The following is a 27089-nucleotide window of genomic DNA, read 5'->3' as shown; positions in this document are numbered from 1 at the left end:
GAGATTTCTTATTGTTTTGATGTTGTTGATCATGTTTGTTATTTAATCACCTATATCTTCTTTTTTTTTTTTATAGTGCAATCAATAAATTAATTGTACATTTTGAATGTACAAAAATATTTTTTTCATAAATCAGGGTTTATACTAAGGAATGATGTTTTTAAAATTAGGGTTAGGGTTATGCGCACGCACTGATGTTTTACAGAGTCTCACTCCAGCCAAAGTCCCAAAGTTGGCAACCCTGTACTCTTAAAAATCTTTTAAAAAAAAATTTGCATATAGAGAAAACAGGAACAGAGCCAAACACCTTTTACATGAATGAAGCATTGCACTGACGGGTCTGTTGAGGCTTGTGTGTGTTTGTCCAGCCCTTTATAGAGCTTTATATAAGACAGAAATCTGTCAGAGACACATCATCTCTCAGACTCAATCCAGGAGAAGCTGCTCTTCTGACTCCGGCTACAGTCCAACAGGTTAGTATGTTTCTAATATTAGTATATTTATATAGTATATATAGTATGTTTCTAATACTGAGCACTTGTGGACTCATAGTTCATTTGAACACCTGTTTTCTGGAGCCAATGTCATTTTGTAATACAGACCTTATAAATATGCTAACTAGTAATTAACCAAATAGAGTAGAAATCGAATATTAAAGTCTGAAGAAGATATTGAATATAAAATACAGAGGATAGGAGATGGATAACTGCAGTGTTAATAAATAAATAAAAACTTGCTCATATGTTTGTAAAACATGTCAGAAAGTTTATATAAAGTTCCTGTCATTAAACTTAAATTAACTATTGTGTAAAACACATCAGAAAGTGATTTGGGGATTACAAATATCTTGGCTATAAAATAATTGTATTTGTCATTTGTCTTATGATACTGTCAACACTGGAAAAAATGTCACAGAGAAAAATATGCTAAATTAAATATGACATCTGTCACTCAAAACTACAGGTGAATATGGAGCCCCTGAGGGGACCTTAGCAAAAAATAAAAAATAGGACTATCGCGTGCGCACGAGAAACTTTCGGTTTGCATTATAGCGTCATTAATACAAATGCGGAAATATGGATGATGTATGTCATTTATGTTGTTGTTTGACATGTTTTGAAGTGTCTATTTTAGCAAAAATACCAAGCAAGGTGCTATTAAAGACATGACTTAGATACATATTTTAGTCACAATTCAAATAATTGTATTAACTTTGAATAGACTTTTAATAAACATTGTTATTTGTATGGGTATTGATAAAAAAAAAATAAACAAGTAATAATCTTCTGCTACTGAGATGAAGGAAACTTTTTTTTTAAGAAGTAAAGTTCACAAGATTGCTATTTATCTTGATCATACTGTTCCGTCATCAGCTCTTCCTCAGTTCCGCACTGCAGAATAAAATAGTCATCCTCTACTGCTGCAGTTGTACGGATTCTTAACGCATTTATTGCAACTACATTTCATATTTTCTCATCAAACAACCAGACTAACGAATGGTTCGACACAACCCGTACCGAAGAGCCTAGACAGGTCTTTCTTCTGTATAGATATACTGTAAATACAGGGTAAATGACGACTGTTGGCCTACCATGGTCGCCCTCGTCCAGTAAGTTTAAAATAATTATAATAATAATGATAATAAATTAAGATATAAATCAATATAATTTGTTGTAAATTAAATATTTTAAACACTAATACAAAAAGGTAATAGTATAGTCCTAACGTTCATGCATGAACTGTCATTCAGACTGACTATCTAACAACCAGAGAACAGAGAACATCAGAGATATTAAAATACATACTCTTCTGAGTTTATGATGTAGGCCTTTTTTATTCAAATGTATTAGCCTATAATTTATATCTCAAGGATGCGCGCTTGTGCGTGGCGTGGCGCGCTCAGTCATGTTGAGAGGGAAACACGCATTATATTATTAGTGTAAAAGACCTGTAAATAAAATACAACATTAACATTATAAACACTATTAATAACATAGGCTATGCGTATTTTACTTCCCCTTACTAGCCAAATCCTTAAATGAATGGTATCAGAAAACAACAAGAAATGAAAAATAAGTAACCACTTATAATAATAAATTTAAAAAAATACATAGTAGCCTATAAAAATAGCCCAGTGTGCCCTTTATTACAAACAACCTTTAGCCTATTTTAAACGCCAAGCCTAAACGAATTTATTTGAATCGAAACTGAAACTATACCACAAAGTTGGGTTTGCGCATCTTTCATTCGGTCCAAAGTTTAATACTGAACAGGAATTAATAATAATTTAATAATGAACCGGTTGTGATGTCAAGTTAATGCCAGAAGTGAACCGATGTTGTTAAAGCGCGATGCGCCGGCGCCATCACTTGGATCTGTTCCTCAGTTGGTGAAATAACTTAATACTTTATCGTGTCATACTCTGTCATTCGAAACAGTAAAATTTATATTTTATTTGTGTACATTCAAAATGACTACAAAATGTCATGCCTTTGAAAAAAAAAGAAAACAACAAGATGCGGACGTGTAGAACTTTATCCAAGAGCTGTTGTAAAGCCTATAAACAATCTGTTACAGTAATTTCCTATTATCTATGCAAAAGCTGCTTTGCAACCATATTGTTAAAAGCGCTATATAAATGAAGGCGACTTGACGAATATTCAAGCTGTTTATTCAATTTTCTACCTCAGAACGAAAAACGTTTTAGAAATATTATTTATAAAATGAAAAAGGAACTCTTTTCTAATTTTCTACTTTAAATATTAAATAAAAAAACTATACTGAACGAAAGATACACTGATTCAATTACACTACTAATTGCAGTTTGAATAAACAAATTCAAACCTTTATCTAAAATTTACATTTTTATATTTTATATAAATTTAAAACATTCTGTCTTTTTCAGACTTTCTTCTGTGAACACAAAAATGTTTTGCAGAATGTTCATTGAACAGTCATCAGCTTTCTTTGTCATCATTTGCTTTCATATGTTTCATACAATGGTTGTAAATGGATACTGAAGCTGCCAATGCCTAATATTCTGCGTAACATCTTTTGTCTTCCTCAAGTGTGAATATTTTCACTTTCTTGTTAACTATCCCTTTAATATTTTGTACTTTTTTATGTTAATATTTTGTTTCCCCCATGTTGGCAATGTAATACATACATAAGGGGCTGTTTACACCTGGCCACTTCATGCGTTTTCTCAGATGGGATAGCAATCCGATCGTGAAAAGACCAGGTGTAAATGCCCTCTGAAACGCATTCGAGACTGATTTGAATCCGATTGCTCAAACCACTTCAGGAGGTGGTCTGGGCCGCATTCCAGACCAAACTGGACAAGTGTAAATGCATCTGGTTGTTGAAACCACATATGTAAATTGTACTCCTCCCAAAAATGCTAAAAAAATTAACGTGTGAGAGCGTGTTATAGGCTATCTGTAATGTTATAGCCAGATATGACGACGCGACGCTACTGGAACACGCGCGTCACCGCAGATGAGAAGCTGAGCATAGATTCATTAAGCCAACGTGCAAACTATCGCAAATCAAAGTGAAAGTAAGTCGCAGACGCTTAACACACAATCATCATCATTAAAAGTAAAGAAACTAAATGATCTTACCAGGGCTGTTACTGCTCTCTCTTATTACGGTCTTTGATTTTGACATTTTAGCTGATGATCAATAAAATGCAGCTCATATCTGTTGCTTTCGTGACGTGCACTCCATTAAATCTGCATATAGCGCGGGAATTGAAGATCGGATTTAAATCCGTTTCGCTAAAACACATTTATGTGACCAGGTGTAAATGGAATCGTTTTGATAAATCAGATAGCTATCCGACCTGAGAAAACGCATGAAGTGGCCAGGTGTAAACAGCCCCTAAATGTCATACATCATCCATATTTCCACATTTGTATTAATGACGCTATGACGCAAACCGAAAGTTTCTCGTGCGCACGAAATAGTCCTATTTTTTTCTTTTTTTGCATAGGTCCCCTCAGGAATAAACAAAAACTGTTGGCTTACTTGCTATACTGCAAAATGAAATTTTTTTTAACATGCATACATGCAAGAACAGAATGTCTCTTCTTCAAAATCCGACCACAAAGGCTGAATGTTCCCTCTGGTGCGCTCGTGTCTCTCGGGATGAGCCACAGAGTGCAGTCTGGACAATGGGGCGGGGCTACACGTGTCGCTCCGCCCACCCCCAATTTAATTGGTTCAATCTAATTGGCCTAGACGATTCAAGCCTGAGCATGTGCATTACTTTATGTACTACTTTGTGACTGAATTTTCCAGCTATCCATGTTTTCACTGCACTAGGGAGCGCTATGACACATCTTCTAGTACATAATCTCTGGATCAAAACACAGGAGAAGAAGAAGCCGAAACACTCAAATGTAAAATAACGTGATCATCAAACATTAAACAGCGTGTAAATCAAAACTCAATATTACCACATGAAATGAAGCGTAACCCATGAAGAAAAAACTCGATCTACTCCATCTATGTTTTGATCATCGCTCTGAATCTGATCAAGGCGTAGTCTTTGACAAAAATGTGATTTTCTCAACGTTTTTTGTTTAAAATGTTGCTTTTATTTATGAAACTTACCATCATTCAGGTGTTGATTAAAAAATGATGCATGAAGCTAATAAAATGTTTTTAAAATTAAAGTACAGTTAAAGGTATTTTTCAAGTATAAAAATATATAAATCTACATTTGAACATAGTAGTAGTATATATATAAAAATTATATATAAATAGTAAACTATAAGTATAATGTTATGTTCACTTAAAGAAAACATACAAGTATACTTGCAGTATAAACTACTAAACTAGTTGTTTACTGAGAGTACACTTAAGTGTGTACTTTCGTAACTTAAAAAAATGACTATTGTATTAAAATAGTAAACTACTAGTATACTTATAAGTTCGCTTGTAGTACACATGCATTACAAATGAGAAACCTAGTTGTGTACTTAAAGTTTACTAATGTTACACTTATAGTACACTTAAACATATACTCGGTTAAATTGACACAGCTGCGTCCAAGTGATCTGAGGGCGCGGGCTGGTATAGATATATACACTAGATGTCGCCTTGGCTACGGTTTCGTTCCAATGAACTGCAGTAGCCAAGGCGACATCTATGTCTATATCTATACCAGCCCGCGCCCTCAGATCACTTGGACGTGTGTTCGTTTTCTCACACAAACCGCTCGTTTCGTGTCTTAGGCCATCAATGTGTACTTACGATGGGGAATTGTTTAATTTGGACGACGGGGAATTGTTTTAATTTGGACTCTGTGCATGCTCTTTGAGACAGTGACCGTAGACCTGCATTATATGACTGACAGACAAGAACGGTTTGACCTAAAAATATCAAAATTGAAACTACTGCGGAAAAAAAGACACCTACACCTACACCTATGCCCTTGAGGTAAGCTAAAACATACCAAAATTTAATTTCAAAGTGTACTATCCCTTTAAGTCACGGCAGTTTCCTGCAGCGTCGCCATGACGACCAGGTACTATTGTGGAGGTACTATCCGGTACTATCTGCAATGGAAAACGGAGCGAAAAGCGAGCCGAGCGTAGTCGAGTCAAGTCAAGTTGAGCTGGTACTGGTAATGGAAAAGCGCCAATAGAGTGGGTCAGACATGATTTTGTTAATGGTTCAGACATGATTAAACTTAATTTTCTTCATTAAGTTTTGTTTTTTAGAAAGCTTTTCTTTAAAGTGAATTTCGTTTTGTATAAATTGTATCTCAATTTTAATAAATTTTTCATCAACGAATTGCCTGGATTTAATAAGTAATAAGCATATATAGCATATATAGACAATATAAATCATGACATGGAGGCGCGGCGCGGTCACTTGCATTGATCGTGAACAGGAGCGCATCTCATCATAAATTAACCGAAACTCAGACATGAGAAATAGAGCTTATCTAAAGAAAGCTTTAAATGTCTTTAGACGAAACCATTCAAAATGAAAAGAAATAGGCTACTCTCTGATTATGTAATCCAAGATGTGCATTTCTCTCTAGGCTATTATGCGCGTTCACTATGGAGATGGCGATCGTCAACTTCATCTTTGTAGCAGACACTGACAGAAAAGACTAGTTTATTAATAAAAATCAATGCATGCGTGTCACCGGATTTACAAATGCACATCTTGCTTGTTGCACGCACACTCGGCACACATATTATGTCGAAATAATGAGATATTGTGTTGAAATAACATTATTAATAATAATAAATCTTTAATAATATTTGATTGAATGCTGAATGTTGTGCTTGTTCACTTGTTCACTTTAATTGTGATCATTAAAATAATTGAATATTAAACATTAAGTGGCCAATTTTTGCTCATTTATTAAAAGTATTTATATATAATATACACTCACCTAAAGGATTATTAGGAACACCATACTAATATTGTGTTTGACCCCCTTTCGCCTTCAGAACGGCCTTAATTCTACGTGTCATTGATTCAACAAGGTGCTGAAAGCATTCTTTAGAAATGTTGGCCCATATTGATAGGATAGCATCTTGCAGTTGATGGAGATTTGTGGGATGCACATCCAGGGCACGAAGCTCCCGTTCCATCATATCCCAAAGATGCTCTATTGGGTTGAGATCTGGTGACTGTGGGGGCCATTTTAGTACAGTGAACTCATTGTCATGTTCAAGAAACCAATTTGAAATGATTCGAGCTTTGTGACATGGTGCATTATCCTGCTGGAAGTAGCCATCAGAGGATAAAGGGATGATAAAGGGATGGACATGGTCAGAAACAATGCTCAGGTAGGCCGTGGCATTTAAACGATGCCCAATTGGCACTAAGGGGCCTAAAGTGTGCCAAGAAAACATCCCCCACACCATTACACCACCACCACCAGCCTGCACAGTGGTAACAAGGCATGATGGATCCATGTTCTCATTCTGTTTACGCCAAATTCTGACTCTACCATCTGAATGTCTCAACAGAAATCAGTCAAAGTTGCTCTTCTATCAGCTTGAATCAGTCGGCCCATTCTCCTCTGACCTCTAGCATCAACAAGGCATTTTCGCCCACAGGACTGCCGCATACTGGATGTTTTTCCCTTTTCACAGCATTCTTTGTAAACCCTAGAAATGGTTGTGCGTGAAAATCCCAGTAACTGAGCAGATTGTGAAATACTCAGACCGGCCCGTCTGGCACCAACAACCATGCCACGCTCAAAATTGCTTAAATCACCTTTCTTTTCCATTCTGACATTCAGTTTGGAGTTCAGGAGATTGTCTTGACCAGGACCACACCCCTAAATGCATTGAAGCAACTGCCATGTGATTGGTTGATTAAGTAATTGCATTAATGAGAAATTGAACAGGTGTTCCTAATAATCCTTTAGGTGAGTGTATCTAGCATCCCCTCAGCACATGTTAAAAAATTATCTGGCGCCGCCCCTGGTTATATTGTTATAACGGCCCACGTATTAAAAATGGTTGGGTCTAAATCGGGCATGGGCTCATGACTACAGTTACATATGTGGTGTTGAGCCGGGCCGGGCTCGGACACAACGGGCTCAGGTAGGGTCGTGCTTGATTTTTTGGGCCCGATCTAAGCTCTACTCGTCATTACCCAAGCAAGTTGTTTGGGCTTGTTGAGGCTCTCCGATAGCAGTATCTTCAGGCTAACGTAAACCGGAAGTTCGTTACTGGCTTGTTCTATGTTGCCATTGCGATCACAGGAAAGGTCAGAGTTCGGGAAAGTTGTGGATATGCCTGCCATGTTATTAAATAATCAGTTTTCATGAGCTTGAAATATTATATATTATTATTACAAAGGGCCTGAGCATGTATTCTGTTTTAAAGCAATTATTTTCCAATAGAAATCTATTAAATTCCCCTATTTAAATCTTTAAATGCCATTTTCTCAAAATGAGTTTTTGTCATTCTCCAGTACAAACATCTCAGCCTATGTAGCACCTACACCAAACTTTCCAGTTATACACTTAACAGTAGTCTGAAGATATTTTCAGAGGGATTTGTTAATAAATCATTCCTGGCCTTATTTATGTCACAATTTAATAAAAAAAAATGGACAGTATATTTTAATTTCCTAGGTAATGAAAGCATATATCCTGAAATCCCTCTGATTTTTTTTTTTCATATTATGACTAAACAAAATTAAATAAGAATTTTGCACCTGCCTTTATCATATGTTCAGATTTATCTACCCGAAAATATATGCAAAATTGCACATATTTAATAAGATATTCATAATTTGCATAATTAAAAGTACAAATTTCAAAAACCAAAACCTTGTAATACATTTTTTTATATACTTGTGTAAGTAATCAACTGAGGAAGTTTCATGGTGATATATCCCAGCAAACATTTGGACGTTTACTGACCGTTGAAAAGATGTCCGACAGAGACGTCCCGTCATGGTTGAAAAATAGTTCCAAAATGAAAGTTGAACCGACGTCTTTGACGTCGTCTGACCGTGAATTCCACGTCTTTTCTGCGCGTCCCTGGACGTCTAAATGGGTTTTTTTTTTTTTAGTTCTTCTGGATGTTTTTGAGATATATAATATTTATATATGTTATATATATATATATATATATATATTCCTGCATATAAAATAATCACACCCATATTGTGTAACACCGTGAAAGGCAATCATTTAGGCTATTTTTACACATCTGAACTTGACAAAGGTTCTAAAAAGGGTCCAAAATCGGTCCGGTCAGACCTGAACGTCTATAAAACCGTTTAATCACGTGTACATCAACACATTATTTGTGGACTGAAAGCAAAAAAAAAGTGCTATAATTTAACAACATTTTATTGTGAATATTACATTTGAAATGTCTTCCAGTTGTTAAACAGTTAGATTCAAAAAAAGATAATAGAAATAGTACAATGTTGTGGTGACCCACAAGTAAGACCGAAAGAGACATTCACCAAGGGACTGTACCTTTAAGGGAGATTTGTTTTGATATATAGTTTCCGGGTTAACGCGGGCTGGCTGTTTTGACCTCAATCGCTGTACAGTGTTTTGTTTATTATTGAAGTGGAGAGTAAAGCTGACCCGACGCATCTCCGTCTCTTGTCTCCTCACTTATTGATCATTGATGAATAGAAGTCAGAGCTGTGGCAGTGCTAAGTTTCAGTTACTAACAGTTTTGAATTACTGTTAAACAGCCATAAATAAAAGTTTTTAGAGTCTATGAAGTTTATGGCTTTATGGTTTTTGTTTTGTTTATGGCTCATTTTTTAAATCCACCACCCCCAGCTGTTCCTGGAGCGTTCTTCAGGTGTTCCTCCACTGCTGCATCAATGTCTGAGTCTGGAGAATTGGGCTCCACCTCGTCACAGCATCTGAGGGAAGAGAATATGGTTTAAAAAAAAGAAAAAGGCTAATTTCTAGGTTAATTACGTACTTTTTTTTTGGAAAATGTCAGAAAATAACCATGTTATTTTACTGCATAATAATCTTATGCCAATAAAAGATGTTCTGCATTAAATGTGTTCGAATAGTAAAAAAAAAAAAAAAACGCATTTGCCCTCTTCAATACTGAGCCCTTAAGAAAGACCCTTCACTAGCTGTGTAACACTAAGTGAAAAGGACATTTCTGATAAAGACAGGTGGTCTTATAAAGAATGTCCCCTGAATAGATGGACATTAAACAATAGTAAACAATTTAAAAGTAAACAATTTTTGAAGGCCAAAATTACCTTGACTTACATCGTACAAAGCGTTCATGTAGCATTGAATAATATTTCTTACTTTCACTTTCAGTTGACATGGGGTAAGCACTCCTTGAGGGTCTGGTGCCAGCTATTTCAAAATGTAAAGATTTGTAAAATGTAAATTCAATTTTGGACAGGACAACCCCCATGGCTGGAGAAGACCATTAACACACATACCCTCACTTCTGTGCTCTCTCCCGAATGCAGCGGTCAAGAGGCAAGACAACATTAGGAAATTCTGTTAATGAAAACAAAACACACAAACTTAAATAAGAGGGTAGTTAAATAAAAACAGTAAACGATACTGTTTTATTTTAACTACTTTGTGGATGTAGCAAAGATTTAGACTTCTTGTAATCCAATTGGACATAGTCAACTATTGTAGCCATATAATAATCCTTCACAATGACTAAATCTAAGGTAGCCAACCCTGGTCCTCGAGAGCCACTCTCCTGATTGTTTCCAAACTATCCCTGCCCTACTTCCTGCTGACTAATAATGGATCAGGTGTGTTGTCAGTCAGAAGCTGGAAGGGCAGGAATAGTTGGAAAACAAGCAGGGCAGTGGCTCTGGAGGACCAGGGTTGGCTACACCTGGTCTACACATTTTAAATTGTGAAGTGATAAGACTGGTGTTCAAATGTACACTTCACAGTGTAATACTGCATTAGTTACTATAAAATTAGCTGGCTGTACTTTAACTTTTTCTTGAGCAATGACAGACATTATAGGCTCTATATTTGTAACTGTATGAACAATTATTTAGAAAAATGTATGTTTGTATTTAAGGTGTATTGTGCATAAAATAAGATACAAATCGCAAAGTTCTCACATAAAATGGGGTGTCCTCTGGGACTGGGATGATAATGCAGAATTTGGAACTGGAGATATAAAAAACAAATGGGTGAAAAATATTTAAGGTAAGAAAGGACACCTTAATAAACACCATAACTATATGGTTAAAAAAACCACCTTTATGAAGGACATTAAACAAGAAACAAATGCAATGTCTCTTCGTTTCTGCCACATGGCCTGGAGAAGGATTCCCAAATTCTACGTCTGACAGATGGCTGTTCGTTATGTGACCCTGAAAGAAAAATTGCAACTTAATGTAATTTCGTCAAGTACAACAAACAAAATCACGTTTAAAAAATTTCACTTAAGTGATTAGAAAATTGGTAATCTTAGAGTATGGTTAGAGAGCAACTTTGTAACAGAGCAAACCTGAGCCATTAACTGCCTTAATATAGAGAGCACATAAACTGCCCTCCAAGTGACAATAATACACTCACAATACATTCCAAATATGATCAAAAACAGAAGATTCGTTCTTTGCATACAGACAGGATTTATATTCATTATGCAAAAAGGCACGGCCATAAAGCATTACTTAAGTATTTAAAGCTGAGGCCATAGAGGAATCAGGTAGTCTCCTTCCTGATACTTGCCTATTTTCATTGTGCATTACCTCACCTGCACAAATAGTTAATGTTATGGTAGTATAAGATATAAACACAGTAAATCACAGAAACGTTTGGGTTATTATGTTAACATTTATGGAAAACACCTCCTGACTCATGAAATATCCGAAATGGTCCAAACTAATAAACGGTCCGTGGAGCACAAACGAGTTGCGCAGTTTCGTTCCGCTTTCATTTTTTATTTTTGTTTTTTTATTACCATTGGGCAATGTTGCAGTCGCGCCAGCGCGACCTATAACAAAATTTGGTCTCATCGGCAGAAAAAATTTGTCTGGTTCTACCAGACTCTCGTACATAAATGTAAAATTAAATTTAATTTAATTTGTACAGAGTCTGGCCCCTCTCCACTGACAAGCGTTAACTTCATTGAAGGCGGACCGTACTCTGTTGAAGCAGAGAATGTCTAATGTTACATTTATAATACAAAATGTACTTACCCAACAGCAGATTTTTAGTAATTCGGCAACACACCAATGCACCCTCAAATCCTGCTCGCCTCGTGGTTGTAGAAAAACGGGAAAATGGCTGCGTTATCGCTTTATCGCGAGATAATATCATATCACGGGATTTTGCAATATCGCGAGATTTGCTACAACATCTCGGTGGCACGGTTTTGTAAAGCACGTCTTTCAGAACCTCTTAAAAACTACTTGGGGCACTTAAATTAATTATTGCAGTATCAACCGAGGTGTAAGCATAATAGCTTTTGCATATTTCATAAGGATTTCATAGAGGGTCATGATGGACTATAAATGCACGTGTAAAAGACGTTGCCAGGTGACGTCCTCTCATCCGATACACTACATATTGAACTACAAGTAGCTAAAAGTCAAAATAACAATTATACATGCAACCCCAGAGAACTGTAGACATGTACAAATGTATCTGAATGCATTTTTAGAAAATGTTCTGTGTTACTTATTTTTACCTATTTATGCCGTCCTACCGCGACTATTTTTGGCCAGGGACACGACGTTGCCGTTGGACCAATGTTTGCTGGGATATTATTTAAACTTTTTACCCTATTCACCTGTAGTGTCTCATCTCTGAAATGAAAACCAGAAGATTCAATTGCAAAAACAAAATCTCTTTATTGAGAGTAGATCAGATGCTGGGATCATGATGTTGTCCAAAGTCCAGTTAAGCCCTTGGCAGCACAGGGACGCTGAGGACAGCTCGATCTCTCCGGAGAAGAGATGATGATGATGATGATGATGATGGTTCGGGAACGGAGATCCGGAAGATGGCGACGTGACGAACCGGGAGTGCTGAATGCGAAGATCACAAACACACATCCACAATGCTCTGACAAAGACAATGCGACAACAGAGAGACTAAATAGAGTACGCTGATCAGAATCAGCTGGTGTGCGGATCAGTGGATCACACACACACATAAACACGAGACGAGAAAAGAGACAGCAAATTCATAAACCGTGACAGTCTTAAATCCTCAAGATGAAGAGGTTCATTTCGACAAAAAAGTCCTTCTTTTGCTAGATGATTAAATGCACTGATATAATCCTGAGCTTTTATTTCATCAGTTAGCTTTCATTTTTCCTATAAAGCTGTTTTGATAATCAGTGAGCTCAATCTGTAGAAGGACTAAAGTAACAGCACTCATCTGGTGTGGAGATTGAATGTTTGGTTTATTCTGTGTTGCAGGTTCAGGCACGATGAAAGGCATTATTCCCAAGAGCAAAGCAAAAGGCACTGACATCTGTGCAATGGGCGACTGGTGTTATTATATAATCCGCTCTGATCTCGGCTGCTTTATGATGTCAAGAGATTTAAATAAAGGTTCAGACATCTCTATTTTCAGTCTGCACACTTCCTGCCAAAATGGAGACCATTACCTTGCAGATGAAGATGGCTACTTTTACATCATCAAGGGCAATTCCTACCGCAGAGTCAAGAACCTGACGACAGACAGCAATGCCAAAGTTTCCAACCTTCATTCCAACTGCCAGGGTGGAAACCACTACTTCGCAAATTCTGGCAAGTTTTTCATCATCTTCCAAGAAAAGGGCACTTACAGAGAAACAAAAAACATGAACACAGACTCGGAAGGTGTAGTACACAAGCTGCATCCCAAGCTCAGAAACGGCCTCTATTACTGGGGCGTAAAAGGGTTCATCTCCTTCCTAAAGCCAGTCTCAGATTGGGGAGTTGAGTACTACACCGGTACTGACCTCAGCAAAGATGAGCGCGATGGTGTCTATTCTGTTCATCCCGATGTTGTTAACTTCCTTCCTGGTGGGCTGTCCGTAACTAAAGGCCCAGCCTTTGGCACATGGGAGAGTATTAAAACTATAGATAATCACAGCAATACACCAATGACATGGCAAAAGAAAATCAATAAAAAGGTTGGATACGAGAAGGAGAAGATGTCTGAGATCACACACAACTGGAAGATAGCCGCGTCAGTCACAGCTGAAACTGGAGATCTTGCCAAGCTAATTGCGAAGGCTCAGTTCTCCTTTTCTGCAGAATATGGAGGTTCACACGTCAGCACTGAAAAAGAAAGCTGGAACGAAGCAACTGAAGTGGAAGAAACACTCACATTTGAGCTTAAGCCGAAAGAGTCTGTATATCTGTGGCAGTACAGACTGGGTATCGGTCAAGAACCAGTGTTGTTCTGCAAGGATTTAAAGATTGACGGTAAGCCAAAACCTCCGACTGAAGTCCCACTGCCACCCGCTAAAACATGAAACATATCAGGATGGTTTAACTCCAAGAATAATCAAGTGCTTCAGTTAAATACCTTATTATAACTTCTCAAAAAATTATTCAGATATCTGCATGCATTGCTTAAAATTAAGCTAAAATTGTTTTTATAAATCAAAGAGATTTTTCAGTTGCAGATGATGTAACTACAAATTACAACACTATTCATTATGGTATTATTGAAACTTTGTCTTTATGATTAAAAGAAACAGAAAGAATCCTACTTTAAATCTTTAGAAATTTCTTCTTAAAATCTCACACATTCTTCCGAACTGCAAATCTTTCAATATGGTGGCTAAATCAAATTTTATTTAAAAAAACAAAACAAAAACGGGTGCTCAGTCTTGTCAGAGTGTAATCGAAGTCTACTAATGTGTTTGATTCACAAGTCATAATAGCTACATTCTGTACTCATGCATTTGGAGTATTCATGTAGGCTAATTAATAGCAGTTTTGTTTGTTTTACTTTATGGCATATACCATTTGGATATTGCTTTTAATAAAGCTGGATACTGCTTTTAAAGTCTTTGTGTTTTTATTGCCATTCTTTTTCTTAACCAAAAAAAATAAAATAAAAAATCATTCTTGTGGGGTATCTCCGCTCCCAGATTGCACACACACACACACACACACACACACACACACACACACACACACACACACACATACACACACACACACACACACACACACACACACACACACACGTCTGTGGGTGTACATTGCCCTGGGGTACAGTTCCTTGACTCTCTTTGTACCCCACTCACTTTGCCACTCATTGTAGACGGCCCATCATGACCCTGACCCCTTAGGAAAGTTGTTTGAAGACCCCACTTTGTCAGCTGATTGAGAATGGCTGAGGTTATTGTTGCCGCATCTTGTTTGGGCAAGGGACAGAAACCGAGAAAATCTTCAGATGGCACTTAGAGGCTTTTGCATATACACTGTATATAAGAAAATGCACATACTGATGAGTATGAGGTATAAGGTAGGTAAGGTAGCAGTTCCAAAATAGTTTTTGTTAATAAGTTGGTATGTGACGAGACCACAGTCATTTAGAAATACATTACAAAAACACAGTGAAAATAAAGTGGCATTTTGAGGGTTAAGGTCTGTTACCATGGTAAATTTGCGCGTGTAATTGAAGAGTGCGTGCAATGAGCACAGTATGACTGACAGGACTGAAAAGTTAGTTGTTGTTTTTTTTATATATAACAAGTTATAAAAATAACGTTAGAATAATGACACTGACATAAACTTACTTGACAACATCTCATTTGACCATAGAAACTGAATGAGGAAAAAGCATTTTTCTCAGGTAAGTTACTGATAGAAGAGTCAACCGCTTTCAGGCACGTCTTTCAAAATAAAAGTCTAGCGTCAGAAAAAACAGAATTACGTTTGTTTCTTTGACTGCACACTCCACGACCCACTCAAAATGTTTTTTGCGACCCACCAGTTGAGAAACACTGCTTTAAAGGAGCTGTATGTAAGAAATATATTTCAATTAATCATAAAATGGCCCTGATATGTCACTAGACATTAAGAAATCATGTTCATTTCAAATACTTATATCACTGACAACAGTAGTACGGCCAGGATATTGTCATTTAATAAAAAATGAAGTTGCAGCCCTCAACTGATGTTGATGTTGTCATCTTGTATTTTGGCCTGATGCCCCACCCTCCACCTATCTACCAATCACGAAGTTAGTTGTGTTTCAGCATCCGGGTTGCCAGCTCTGCTCTAGTTACCACAGCTGCAGCTACAAACTGTAGCCTATGTTCCTGCTGGATCCTGCAGCCTATCTGGCAACCTCGAGTCAGGGGGAGGGGGAGGGGATACAGTAATTTAAAAAGTGATTGCAGTACCAGTTTTGGCCACAATCTTACATACAGCTCCTTTAATTAATGTTTTTTTGATTACTTAAGGTTAACTAAAGAGCATGAGACGTCTTCCTGCTGGCCAGTAATGTTAACGTTATTTGGCATAGCCTATTTCATTCTGTAACAAACAGATTTGTATTATGCTATTGTTTTTGAGTGTTATACATTTCTTTCAGATATTAACGATGATCACTGCGTTTGTCTTACCGATTGTGGTATCTTCCTGTCAGCAATTAATTTACAGTTTGTCTAAGCTTTTTTTTTATGAATGTACAATGTTGCCAGATATTGCTACGAAAAACAAGCAATTACAAAAAGAAAGAAAAAGATATCTGAAATAAGTTCAAAGCTTGTGTTTTGTAAATAAGATTAATATATCACTAACACTAACGTTCAACTTTCCACTTCATAAACGTCCCAAAGTGTCACAATAAATTGGAAAAACGAGCCAAAAAACACGTATAATAGGTGGATCTGGCAACAAACGGAGGATGCACCAGCGCTCTCACTCAAGCCCCGTTCACTGCGCTAGCTTCTCGCAGCAACATGAATTGCAAACTCTATGATATGAAGTGGTTTAAACGGCTAAATAATCATTCAGAGAGCTTGACATTTTTTTTTTGAATATAAAAAAATGACCGAGGTCCGGACCTCGGTGACCTCATAGCTGGCTACGGCCGTGATTAAGAGACATGTCTTCAATGTAGACTAGTTCCAATGGCATTGTTTATGTGGCTTGGTTGTTGGTTTTGAAATAATTGGTTATGAATATACAGCAGAGAGTGGGAGTGTTTTGGGTGATGAAATAGTAGCCTATTGAAAAGAAGTTGACAGTCTTAATTTACTGTATCCAATAGGCCAATACAAAACTCACCCAGCTATTCTGTGGTTGAGTGTTCCCTTTGATTAGGAACAAATTTACTATTTCAAATTAAGGTCTACCGTAATTAGCGATGCTTTGATTTCTGCTGTCAAGATGGTTGTCATCACCTACACAGAAACGCTGATTTTTATAGCCTACCGTCAATCCTCATATTGTAATTAAATGAAGAACGCTATCAGTTTCACTATTAGCTTACTCTAGCGATGCAATCGCAACAACATGGATAACGCTGTTTGGCCTTGCCTAACTTTATATGACATATGCGCCGACAGATTTTCCTTTTCTTAATGGCATAAACAAGCTTTACTCGCTTGAAACTTAAACTGAAATGTCACTGTTTCTGTCACTGCGACTTCCCGAACAGGCGAGCACACGCACTCACTTTTGAAGTAAAATTTAAAATTGAGGATGCGGTGCATTGTGATGCATCGTGATATCGAATTGAACTGAATCGATGACATGATAATTGTAATCGAACCGAACCGTGCGACCAGTGTCGGTTCACACCCCTAGTTTCAACTGATGCAGATGTACCATTTGTATACCACTAATGTATACACAGAGGAATAGTGGATTGTACCATGTGCAAGCAAGGTATACATTCCATTTTTAAACATAAGCAACATATTTTGCTACCTTACAAGGAAGTTGCAAAGTCTCTCTGTGATGTATATAAGCTCAATCCTTACTGTACCATCTCAGAGAAACATAAAGGCATGATGGGGTGAGAGGAAGGAGAAACATAGAGATGATGGGGTGAGGGAGGAGAAACCCAGAGAAACCATTTACAGCTAGCATGATGGGGTGAGAGGATAGAGGAATGGGGAACAGAGAAATCTGGAATGAAGCCTCATGTAGCCTTATTCTTATATGCCTGTTTCTCTTGTATGACTGACACATGTATAAATAATACATTTCTTGGCAAAAGTAACTGGTGTAGCTTCTGTGATTGAACAATAATGGGGAAAGCATGGTTTTTAAATCTACAATTTACCGCTGCTCCGTCAAGGGTTCTGGCAGAGAAAGGTGCTGTCCATGACCTAGTAAGCTCCTCATGCACTTCAGGGAAAAAAGGTACTGGGGCGGCAAAAAAGGTACTGGGGCGGCAAAAAAGGTACTGGGGCAGCAGGCTGAAGACCAGCCCAGTCTGTCCCGAGAAACCAATAATCCAACCGAGACGGTTCGGGACACGGTGGAGGATTCCACACGAGCGGCCCTTTTTAGCATAGCTGCCATCTCTGGATCTGGCTCGGGCAACGCTGGTCTCCCAGAGGGTCTACCCGAGTCGTCATCTCCAGAGCCCAGCTCACCCTCCGATGCTGCGATGGACATCCTGTCCCCTGGAGAGGCCCCGAACAAAACGGCTGGTCAGTCCACTACAGAGGGACCAGCGCGCTCATCGGGGAGCTCCACCTGCTGCGGTGCGAAGAAGGAGTGAGGGAATCTCAACTCACGCAGCACTACAGCCTAGAAACACTAGAGCAGGGCATGGGAATGGGGACTCCACCTTCATGGACGAAGGCGAGTGCTCATGTTCCCGCAGTGAGAATATGACTCATCCACAAAAGCTGCCTCACCGTGCTCTAAGCCCAAACATGTAATACAGCTATTGTGACCGTCAGAGGGGGACAGAGACGCCCTTCCGCACCCAGAAACGCACGGATGGATGGAATGGCATCTTGAAAAAGACGTAAAACTCACCCGTGTTGCTCTTTCAGGAAATGGGAATCAGAAACAGTGAAGCACTCACTTCTTTCGCCCTCAACCAACCGTCAACAAACACTTTAGAAATTTGATGCTGTTAAAACAGCAGTTGAGAGCTTCAGGAGCTCGTGACCACCGCTGTAACCTCGCTGTAGAAACAGCAGCACTGGGAGAGTCTTCCAGAAGAACACAGACACACTCACTCATTGTAACACAACAACACTCTTCAGAGACATTCGACATCGATCGGCTCCGAAGCAAAAAGTCAACTGGTGCGTGCATCCACTTCTGTATTTATTCCTGCACTTCAGGGCGGAGCGTGTGATGCAATTCTTGCACGCCAATGTGCATTGTAATTTCTTACTTTTCTTTGGTTTTATATATAAATAGGTGTATACAGAAGAAAAACCTTTTATATCAGCTCCAAAATCTGAAATAAAGCAGTGCAGGAGCTTCTAAGAGCAGCTCCAGTGACGCAATGACTTAACTGATCACTGATTGGCTCTTTTATTTAGAAGGCGGGACTTATTCAGCCATATTGTGTGTTGCACTTTCTCCCATTCATAAGTAATATATTCATATTTACACTCAGTGACCTCAGATGAAGCCAAATCAGGAAAACAGGCTCTGTTATTTTTGTGTTTTTTTTTTTGTTTTTGTTTTTTAAAAAGACATTTAATTGAGCTCTTTGTTGAATAAAGATTTGGAGATTTTAACCTGGAACCCAGACACAAATTTTACCCAGAACCACAAATGGATTTAACCCCTACACATGCAAAGATCGCTGATGGCCCCATATTATTGTTGTTCAACATTCACTGAATTGTCCAACAAATTGTCCAGTGTGAAGCTATGACAGTGGACGAGTCGAGCGATTGAAATACTTTTTCTGATGCTGCTGCTGCTTTACTCTTTTGGAGCGTGCCTCTGTTAAACTGACAATTTCAGGTAGGAGCTGCTTGATGGTGGTTGGCAGTATGGATTGCAGTCTGTGACTCATGAGAAACTGGGCAGTGACTTGAAGTTGTCAACAGGTGTATTCCTATGCTCTAACAAACTGAGATAGGGATCTTTCCTGTCCATCTTGACTTGACTTGTCCTTGGTGTTTGAACAGCGTCACTGCAGGCACGTATCACATCTTTCGACCATGTGTTCTATCTGTTTACACATTCCTGGCCAGAATAACACATCTCGTGCTCTTTGCTTCGACTTCTCTATGCCCATGTGACCGACGTGAATGCGTGTGAGTATGTCTTCTCTGAGTGAGGAGGGTATGACCATCTTCTCACCTTTGAGAAGGATTCCGTTGGTCAATGACAGTTTGTCTCAGAAATTCCTGAAGTCGCTGATGTCTGCAGGACATTTTCTCCTCTCTCCAGGCCATCCATCCAGAATCACCTGTCTGAGCTGGACAAGCTGGCTGTCTAACTCAGTTTCAGCACGGATCTATTGCAGCTTTGTGTCACTGACAGGTAAGCTTTTGTATACCATGTCAAGTCAAGTCCATTCCTTCACTGAATCTCCTTTACTGGTCAGTGTGTGATAGTGATATCATATTTCTGGAGTTGCAGGATCATTCTTTGAAGTCACGGTGGAGCTGCGGCTAGTGTTTAGTTGTGAGATATTTCATTTTTTGGAATGCAGTGTCATACTGGGAATCCCATATGAACTCGCTGGACTATTTGAGCAGCTGACGAAGTGGTGCATTAATGTCCGATAAGCAGGGTGGAAACTTGGACGGGTAGTTTACCATTCCCAGAACTGTTTCGAGCCCCACTTCGCTCTTTGTTGGCCTCATGTGCTTGATCGCTGAGACCTTTTCAGGGTCTGGCTTGACTCCTTCAGCGGATAAGCAGTGACCGAAGTAGCAAACTTCAGAGGCACTAACAATGCTTTTCTCACGGTTGAGCTTCACACCTTTCTCACAAGACCCTTGCAACATTGCGTGCAAGTTGTCGTCATGTTCCTTTGTGGTTCTTCGATAAACCAGAATATCATCGACAATTGCAACGACACCATTTAAACCTTCATATGTCTCTGCGATTTTGCATTGAAATTCATCCTGAGCTGAAATGATGCCAAATGGAAGACGACAAAATGTGTATCATCCTAGTACAGTGTTGAATGCCGTCAGCTTGGACGATTCCTCTGTTAGTTTTGCCCAATATCCTGAACGGGCATCCAAAACAATGACTACGTTTACATGCAGCCAATAACCCGTTCAAAACCGGGATATTAGCAATTACCCGGTCGCACACGGCCATGTAAACACCGGCAAAAACCCGGATATGCTCATATCCCGGTTTTTAAAAAACCCGGATATGATACCTGGGGTACCCCTTTTCTAACCTGAATATTTGGTCATGTAAACGCGTATCGGCATATCCCCATCAAAAGGAACATTGATTTGTGTTCTGCGCATGTTCTATTCGCAAGGAATCTTGGTCTTTTGAGTAGGGACAGCGCATACAGAAACCCGCGTGCAGTATACCGGAAGTAAACAAGAAGTAGAGGTAAACATGGCGAGACGCAGCACAGCACCACACTTTTGGAGCGAGGAGGAAAGCGCAAACAAAGGCGATCGCTATCTGCCCCGAACTATTCATTATCCGCGTGCTGCTGCTGCTGTTGTTGTTGTCTTTGGATACAGGAAGAAGAATCGGAAATGACGCATATTGCGTCTTAAGGTTGTCCGTACGTCCAGACGCTAACCGTGCGTCGCCGTTTACATCGGGATATTGCCAATTGATTACAAATTCCATGTATACAGGAGTAACTCGCTCTGCTCACGCATGTAAACGGGTTATTCCGAATGTTTTAGAAACCCAAATAGTGACCCTAACCCGACCATAACCCATATATTGGCTGCATGTAAACGTAGTCACTGAAGTGTTTTGCACCCATTAGCTTGGGCGTGATGTCTTCTATCGTTGGCAAGGGGTAGTGTGGACGCTTGATATCTTTATTGAAGTCGCGGGGGTCCAAGCATATTCTGAGTTTACCAGTTCTCGGTTTTTCCACGACCACAAGTGCATTCGCCCAGTCGGTGGACGCTGTTACCTTGACTATGACCAGTTGCATTGCGTTTTAGATGGATTGTGCACTCCTCTGGAAATAATCCAATGCCATCCAATACATCAGCATATTCCTCCATGATGGACTTGTCCTCTTTAAGTGCGTTCACTAAGAGCACTAGCTTGATTAAGTCCAGGTCCAGGCATGCTTTTAGACCTAACACAGGCAGTGCTTGCGTGTTGACTATGTAAAAGTTCATCAGTGTTTCTCTTTCTTTGTATCTGCACGGCAACACACATGTCCCTTTTACTGTGAGCATTTGACTACCATATCCAGTGAGGCTGTGCTTAGTCGGTGTGAGCTTGCTCTGATCTTTTAGCATATTAAATGTGTGCAGTGGAATGACATTCATCTATGCTCCGGTGTCCAACTTGAAACTATAACTTCAGTATTTTCTTCTCCCAGCAGTATGTCTGCAAATGCTTGTTCCGTGTCATTGTCACATGACTTTTGCAAGACTGCATCCACGAAAAACTCTGCATGTGGGTCTTCTTCATCATGAGAAGCCTCTTTGCTCACTGCATGAACATTACTTTTGTAAACAGATAGACACACTTTGGCAAAGTGGTTGAGTTTCCCACATTGTTTACCTTTTACAGGGCATTTTCCAGAAGGACCGTGAGCCTGGTTACCACAGTAACCGCATCGCTGCTCCGATGAAAGGCTTTCATTCCAGCTTTTGTGACTCTTTTTGCGAGATGACTGCGTGCACTGCTTGATCGCGGGGGTTGTATACACTGTTTGCAAACGTTCTGAGCTGAGCTTGTGCAGCTTCGTGTGATCTGGCTATATCCATGGCCTTGTCTGACGTTAACTCTGACGTTTCTCCCTCACTCGCGGAGAGTGAATGTAACGGGAGGATAACACTGACTGTCTGACAACTTGTGAGGGTGGGTTAATGTCTACCAGGTGTACATGTGTATCTGCAAGTCTTTGGTTGCAGGTGTGTCCAATGTTACTGATGAGCCAGTGGTACAACGCGATTGGTAGATCCACTGAATATAAGAACCAGCATGCAGTCCTTTTAGAGGGTCCTTGACCGTGAGAGAGGACGTAACGAGACAAGCTCGACCGCCTTGGTGCCGATTTGTTGGGTATTCGACTCTGCGCAGTGACAACGATCGCGATCGACTCCTGGCAGTGAGAGGTCCACGAGAATAATCAACGCGCGCTATTCATTCATATTGAGGGAAGTGGGAATTCTTATCGTTTATGAAAGAGTGGGCACTGACGTGTATTTATTTGGGACTGATTGCCCTTCCTGTGTCTCCCAGCTTGGCTCTGCAGTTCCGGTTTTCCCCGCTGGCCACCGTGTCCTGGAACTCGCCGGAGCTGGGATTTGCGTGTGTGTGTCGCTGTCATCGCCTCACCTAAAGCGTCTCCTTCCCTTAGCACTACGAGCGCCAAGTGGGCAGGGTCGTGAGTGACGAGACTGTTGACTGTGTTCAATGAAACTCTGCTTTATGTGTAATATAGTTGTGATGTTTTGTTTATGTAAACTTCTCTCGGTCTAATGGGATATCGGCTGCTCGCCTAGGTTTTATTTATCAATTGTTTGTATGTGAATTGGTTTTAGGGCTTTTATACTGATCAAACCAATTTAGTTATATCATTATTCCTTAATGTGTGGGGTTTATTTTGAAGTGTTTACACCGGTTTCAAACTTGCTATTTGTCCTTGCTGTGTAAATCTCACGTGTGACTGTGTGCTGTTATATGACTTTATTGGCGTGATTTGCGTGTTAGCCCTTCTCATTCGCTGTCTAACCAGGGCGCCAGATTGTGATAATATCCCTAGTCTTTGAATTGAAGAAGTCATATCTAATGTTTTCACTCTCTTGATTATGCATACGGTTGTTTAGTTTTTAAATTGCTGTATAAATAAATTTTGTATTTTTATAAGACTTTTGGTGTAAGTCTGTTACTTGTGTATAGCAAGGGTAAAATTCCTGCGTGTGTCTGAACAATAACTTTACATGAATGCCAAACACGACGTGAGCTCTAACCATTTCCTCGCTGTCTGCATAAGCCCAGTCTTTCTCTGATAGCCTTAGTTCAGTCATAAATTGCTAAAAACGTTCGGTGGGTCCTTGAATTCGCTCATGAAATTTATATCTGGCGAAAATTGTGTTCGTTTGTGGCATCACATATGCTTCGTACTTGTCGTAGTATGTTTTCAGTACCTTTGCTTCATCTGTCGTCAGCGCCCAGGTGTTATCTCTTCCTTTCTCTCCTATCCACAGGAGCAAATAACTGCACTTTTTGTCTTAGCCTCGTGTCTTCAACGGACCTGCAAACTTGAGCTCTGCATGCTGTTTGAACTTGTGCCATGCATCTGGTGAATTAGACGATTCCCAGTTCATGTGCGGCGATGGTACTGCTGCAGAATCCATTTTAGTTACTTTTCTTCTGACACCAAGTCTTGTTCTTGTTTTACTAATTATATTGCACAGGGCGTGCAGTCATAAATAAGGAGACGTACAGCGAGTACCGAACAAACTTGGAACTTTTACTAGCCAACGTGCAGAAGTATTAACATGTCATATAGTACAAGTACAACCGGCGCCAAGCCAATCTCCCACAGCAACCTTGCTAAAATTATTTAGTTTTACATTTACTGTACATGATAAACATAGCCAATCAAACACGTCTACATGTTTTAAAAGAAGAGAATAAACACACAATTACGATGTTATATGGTTTGTGTGTGATCTTCAAGCAAATTGGGCTATTTTCATATCAATAATGGGTGTTTACATTATAAATGCTAAGCAATTAGCTCCATATAAAATGCTAAATATAACATATTTTACCATCATTTTGAGACTAATTCCACATTAGATCATGACCGGAAGGTAATACAAACACTCGATGGCTGTTTAAAGTGAGTTTTGATCGAAAGTGTAATATTAATCTTTTTTTTTTTTTTTTTTTTGTCAAGTAAGTTTTATTGTAAGACAATTAAGGATTTTACAATCTTACAATCTTACAGATGTCTCTTTACCAATAATAATAAAAAAATATATAAAATAAAATAAAAAATTAGAAAATAAATAAACAAACCAACCCATACCCGACCTGTTTACATTGACTTGAAAAGGTATGATGAAGGAATGTTAAAACATTAAATTAGCAAAGATACATTAAACAAGGTTTCCATCTAGATAACAGCTAAAAGGGCGCCATATTTTATCAAACTGCTCATATTTTCCCTTCAAACAGTATCTGATTTGTTCCAAATGTAAAGTAGAAGACATCTCTCCAAGCCATAACTTGACAGTAGGAACCTCTTTTTTCTTCCAGAACAACAGGAGTAACTTCTTGGCCGTAATTAAACTATATGCAAGCAATTTGTGCTGTATTCCTGACAATGGGTGCATATGTTCAGAGAGTCCCAGAATGATGAGTGTCGGGTCTGGCTGCATTTGCACCTTAAAACTTTCTGAAAGCACATCAAAAATTCAATTCCAATAACTCTGAATCTTGGAGCAAAAAACAAAACTATGAGACAAATCAGCATCTACTGAACTACATTTGTCACAAAGAGGCGAAACACTCTGAAAAATTCTATGCAGTTTCTTTTTTGAATAGTGCAATCTGTGAATGACCTTAAACTGAATAAGGCAATGTCTGGAACTGATAGAATGTTCATTAATATCTTTTAAACTCTTCAGCCAAGATTCCTCAGAAATTTCTACTCCTAGTTCTTTCTCCCAGTCCTCCTTGAGGAATTTTGTAGAGGGAGAATAAAAGGATTGCAGCAGGTTATATATTATTGATAATGCCTTTTTACTTCCTTGACACTGATCAAGACATTTATCAATGATTGAGGGTGATGTAGTGTCTAATGAAGGTGTATGAGCACGTATATAGTTCCTAATCTGCAGAAATCTAAAAAAATGACTCTGTGGAAGTTTAAATTTCTGTTGCAGTTGACTAAAGGATGCTAGAACCCCATCAAAGAAAAGGTCTCCTATAGTACGTATACCCAGTTCTTCCCATTGCATAAAGGTCCCATCTAATCTTGATGGTGTAAATGATGGATTCTTAGTAATAGGAATTAGAAATGAAAGGGATTTTATCTTGAAATGTTCTTTTATCTGTTTCCAGATCCGGCATGTACTCCTTATTATGATATTACTATTAAAGATATAATGATTCAGAGTTACAGGAGAGAGAATCACCGCTCCTGGATTGTAGGGATAACACTGATCACAAATTATTTGGAGCCAAACTGGACGAACACTTTTATCATCCAACCACATTGAAATTTGTCTGATGTGAGAAGCCCAGTAATAAAGACGAAAGTCTGGGAGTGCCAGACCTCCCTCTTGTTTAGGTTTACAGAGATGTGCCTTCTTAACTCTGTGATTTTTGTATCCCCACAAAAAAGGAAGAATAATCGAATCCAACTGCCTAAAGAAAGATTTAGGTAAAAAGATAGGAACATTCTGGAAAAGATATAATATTTGTGGTAAAAATATCATTTTGATTGCATTTACTCTGCCATACAGAGAAATCGGAAGTGCTCTCCAAAATTGAATATTTGCTTGCAATTTGGAAATTAAAGGGGTAAAGTTGGCCTTTAAAAGTGAAGAATATTTAATGGTAACAACAATTCCAAGATAAGTAAATCTTTCCATTGAAACTTTAAATGGAGAAGATTGTATCGCAGACAAATCTTTTAGTCCGATGGGCATAAGCTCACTTTTATTTAAATTAACTTTAAAGCCCGAAAAAATCCCAAAAACATTTATAGTGTCCAGAATAACTGGCAGACTCAAATGGGGATTGGTAATATATAGCAGGATATCATCTGCATATAAAGATATTTTATTGGCTGCATTTAAGGTGTTAAAGCCATGAATAGAAGGATCAGAACGAATGGATTGAGCGAGAGGCTCCACGGTCAATGCAAATAAGAGAGGAGAAAGGGGACAACCTTGCCTTGTCCCTCTATGAAGATTAAAGGGGCCAGACAAGGTATTATTGGTTAATACCTGTGCTGTGGGACTTTTATACAAAATCTTAATCCAATCTATAAATTTATCACCCATATCAAATTTTCTTAACACTGCGAAAAGATAGTGCCAGTAATATTAATCTTTTTTAAATAGTGTTATGTAGCTTGATGCTAATTGTAGCTCTAATGCACCTGTTGCACCAGGAGCTATATTCTATTTCACAAACTATTTTATTAATAGAATTCATTTTGCCCCAAGAATACTTTTGTTTGTTTTCTAGAAAGACTTCAGATAGTAGTTTGGATTAATGTATAGTGTGATTAATGTGGTGTTGATGGCCGAGCCAATAATGCCAGAATAAGGCTAATAATGCCTGAATACAAACAAAAGAATAATGGCAAAATATTAATGAAGATTAATCATCACACCAGCAGAGGTGTGAAAAGCTCGTAGATTGTGAACAATAGAGCATTAATTGAGCAGTTCTCCTCTCAAGACATTAGAAAATACACTCAAATGTTTAAAAGGTCCATGAAATATTTGATTAGCATCTTATCAGCCTTCTCTAAAAACTCATGACATGATCTTATGAAGTTATTCACAGTTTTAGAGATATCATTC

The 27089-nt window shown here is 38.7% G+C and overlaps 2 protein-coding genes and 1 long non-coding RNA gene across 4 annotated transcripts in view; 1 reads left to right on the top strand and 2 right to left on the bottom strand.

The window, feature by feature from the left end:
• Positions 1 to 420: 420 nt before the first annotated feature.
• On the top strand, positions 421 to 13940 carry LOC307164977 (uncharacterized protein; the record flags this gene model as incomplete). The annotated part of the gene is made up of 2 exons (XM_079882229.1): positions 421 to 473; positions 12895 to 13940. Exon 2 carries the CDS (start codon positions 12906 to 12908, stop codon positions 13938 to 13940), a length of 1035 nt encoding a protein of 344 aa, XP_079738355.1. The 5' UTR covers positions 421 to 473; positions 12895 to 12905.
• LOC307164996 lies at positions 9788 to 12211 on the bottom strand. 2 transcript variants are annotated; one of them, XR_013822377.1, is made up of 5 exons: positions 11668 to 12211; positions 10722 to 10836; positions 10582 to 10630; positions 9928 to 9988; positions 9788 to 9838 (listed from the first exon to the last, which is right to left on the bottom strand). It is a non-coding gene; the product is annotated as an uncharacterized lncRNA (long non-coding RNA). The 2 variants fall into 2 exon arrangements; XR_013822376.1 differs by having other exon boundaries at positions 10582 to 10836.
• Positions 12987 to 27089, bottom strand: part of LOC307164978 (uncharacterized protein) — a 106943-nt gene continuing 92840 nt past the window's right edge. Inside the window, exon 3 of the mRNA XM_079882230.1 lies at positions 12987 to 14220. The gene's annotated coding sequence lies outside the window, so the exon portion shown is untranslated. The remainder of the gene's footprint in view (positions 14221 to 27089) is intronic.

Source organism: Squalius cephalus (genome assembly GCF_949319135.1).
Source record: "Squalius cephalus genome assembly, chromosome: 9".
Taxonomy (NCBI): domain Eukaryota; kingdom Metazoa; phylum Chordata; class Actinopteri; order Cypriniformes; family Leuciscidae; genus Squalius; species Squalius cephalus.
Note: the sequence above shows the minus strand (reverse complement) of the source record. Positions and strands in the feature narration are given on the sequence as shown.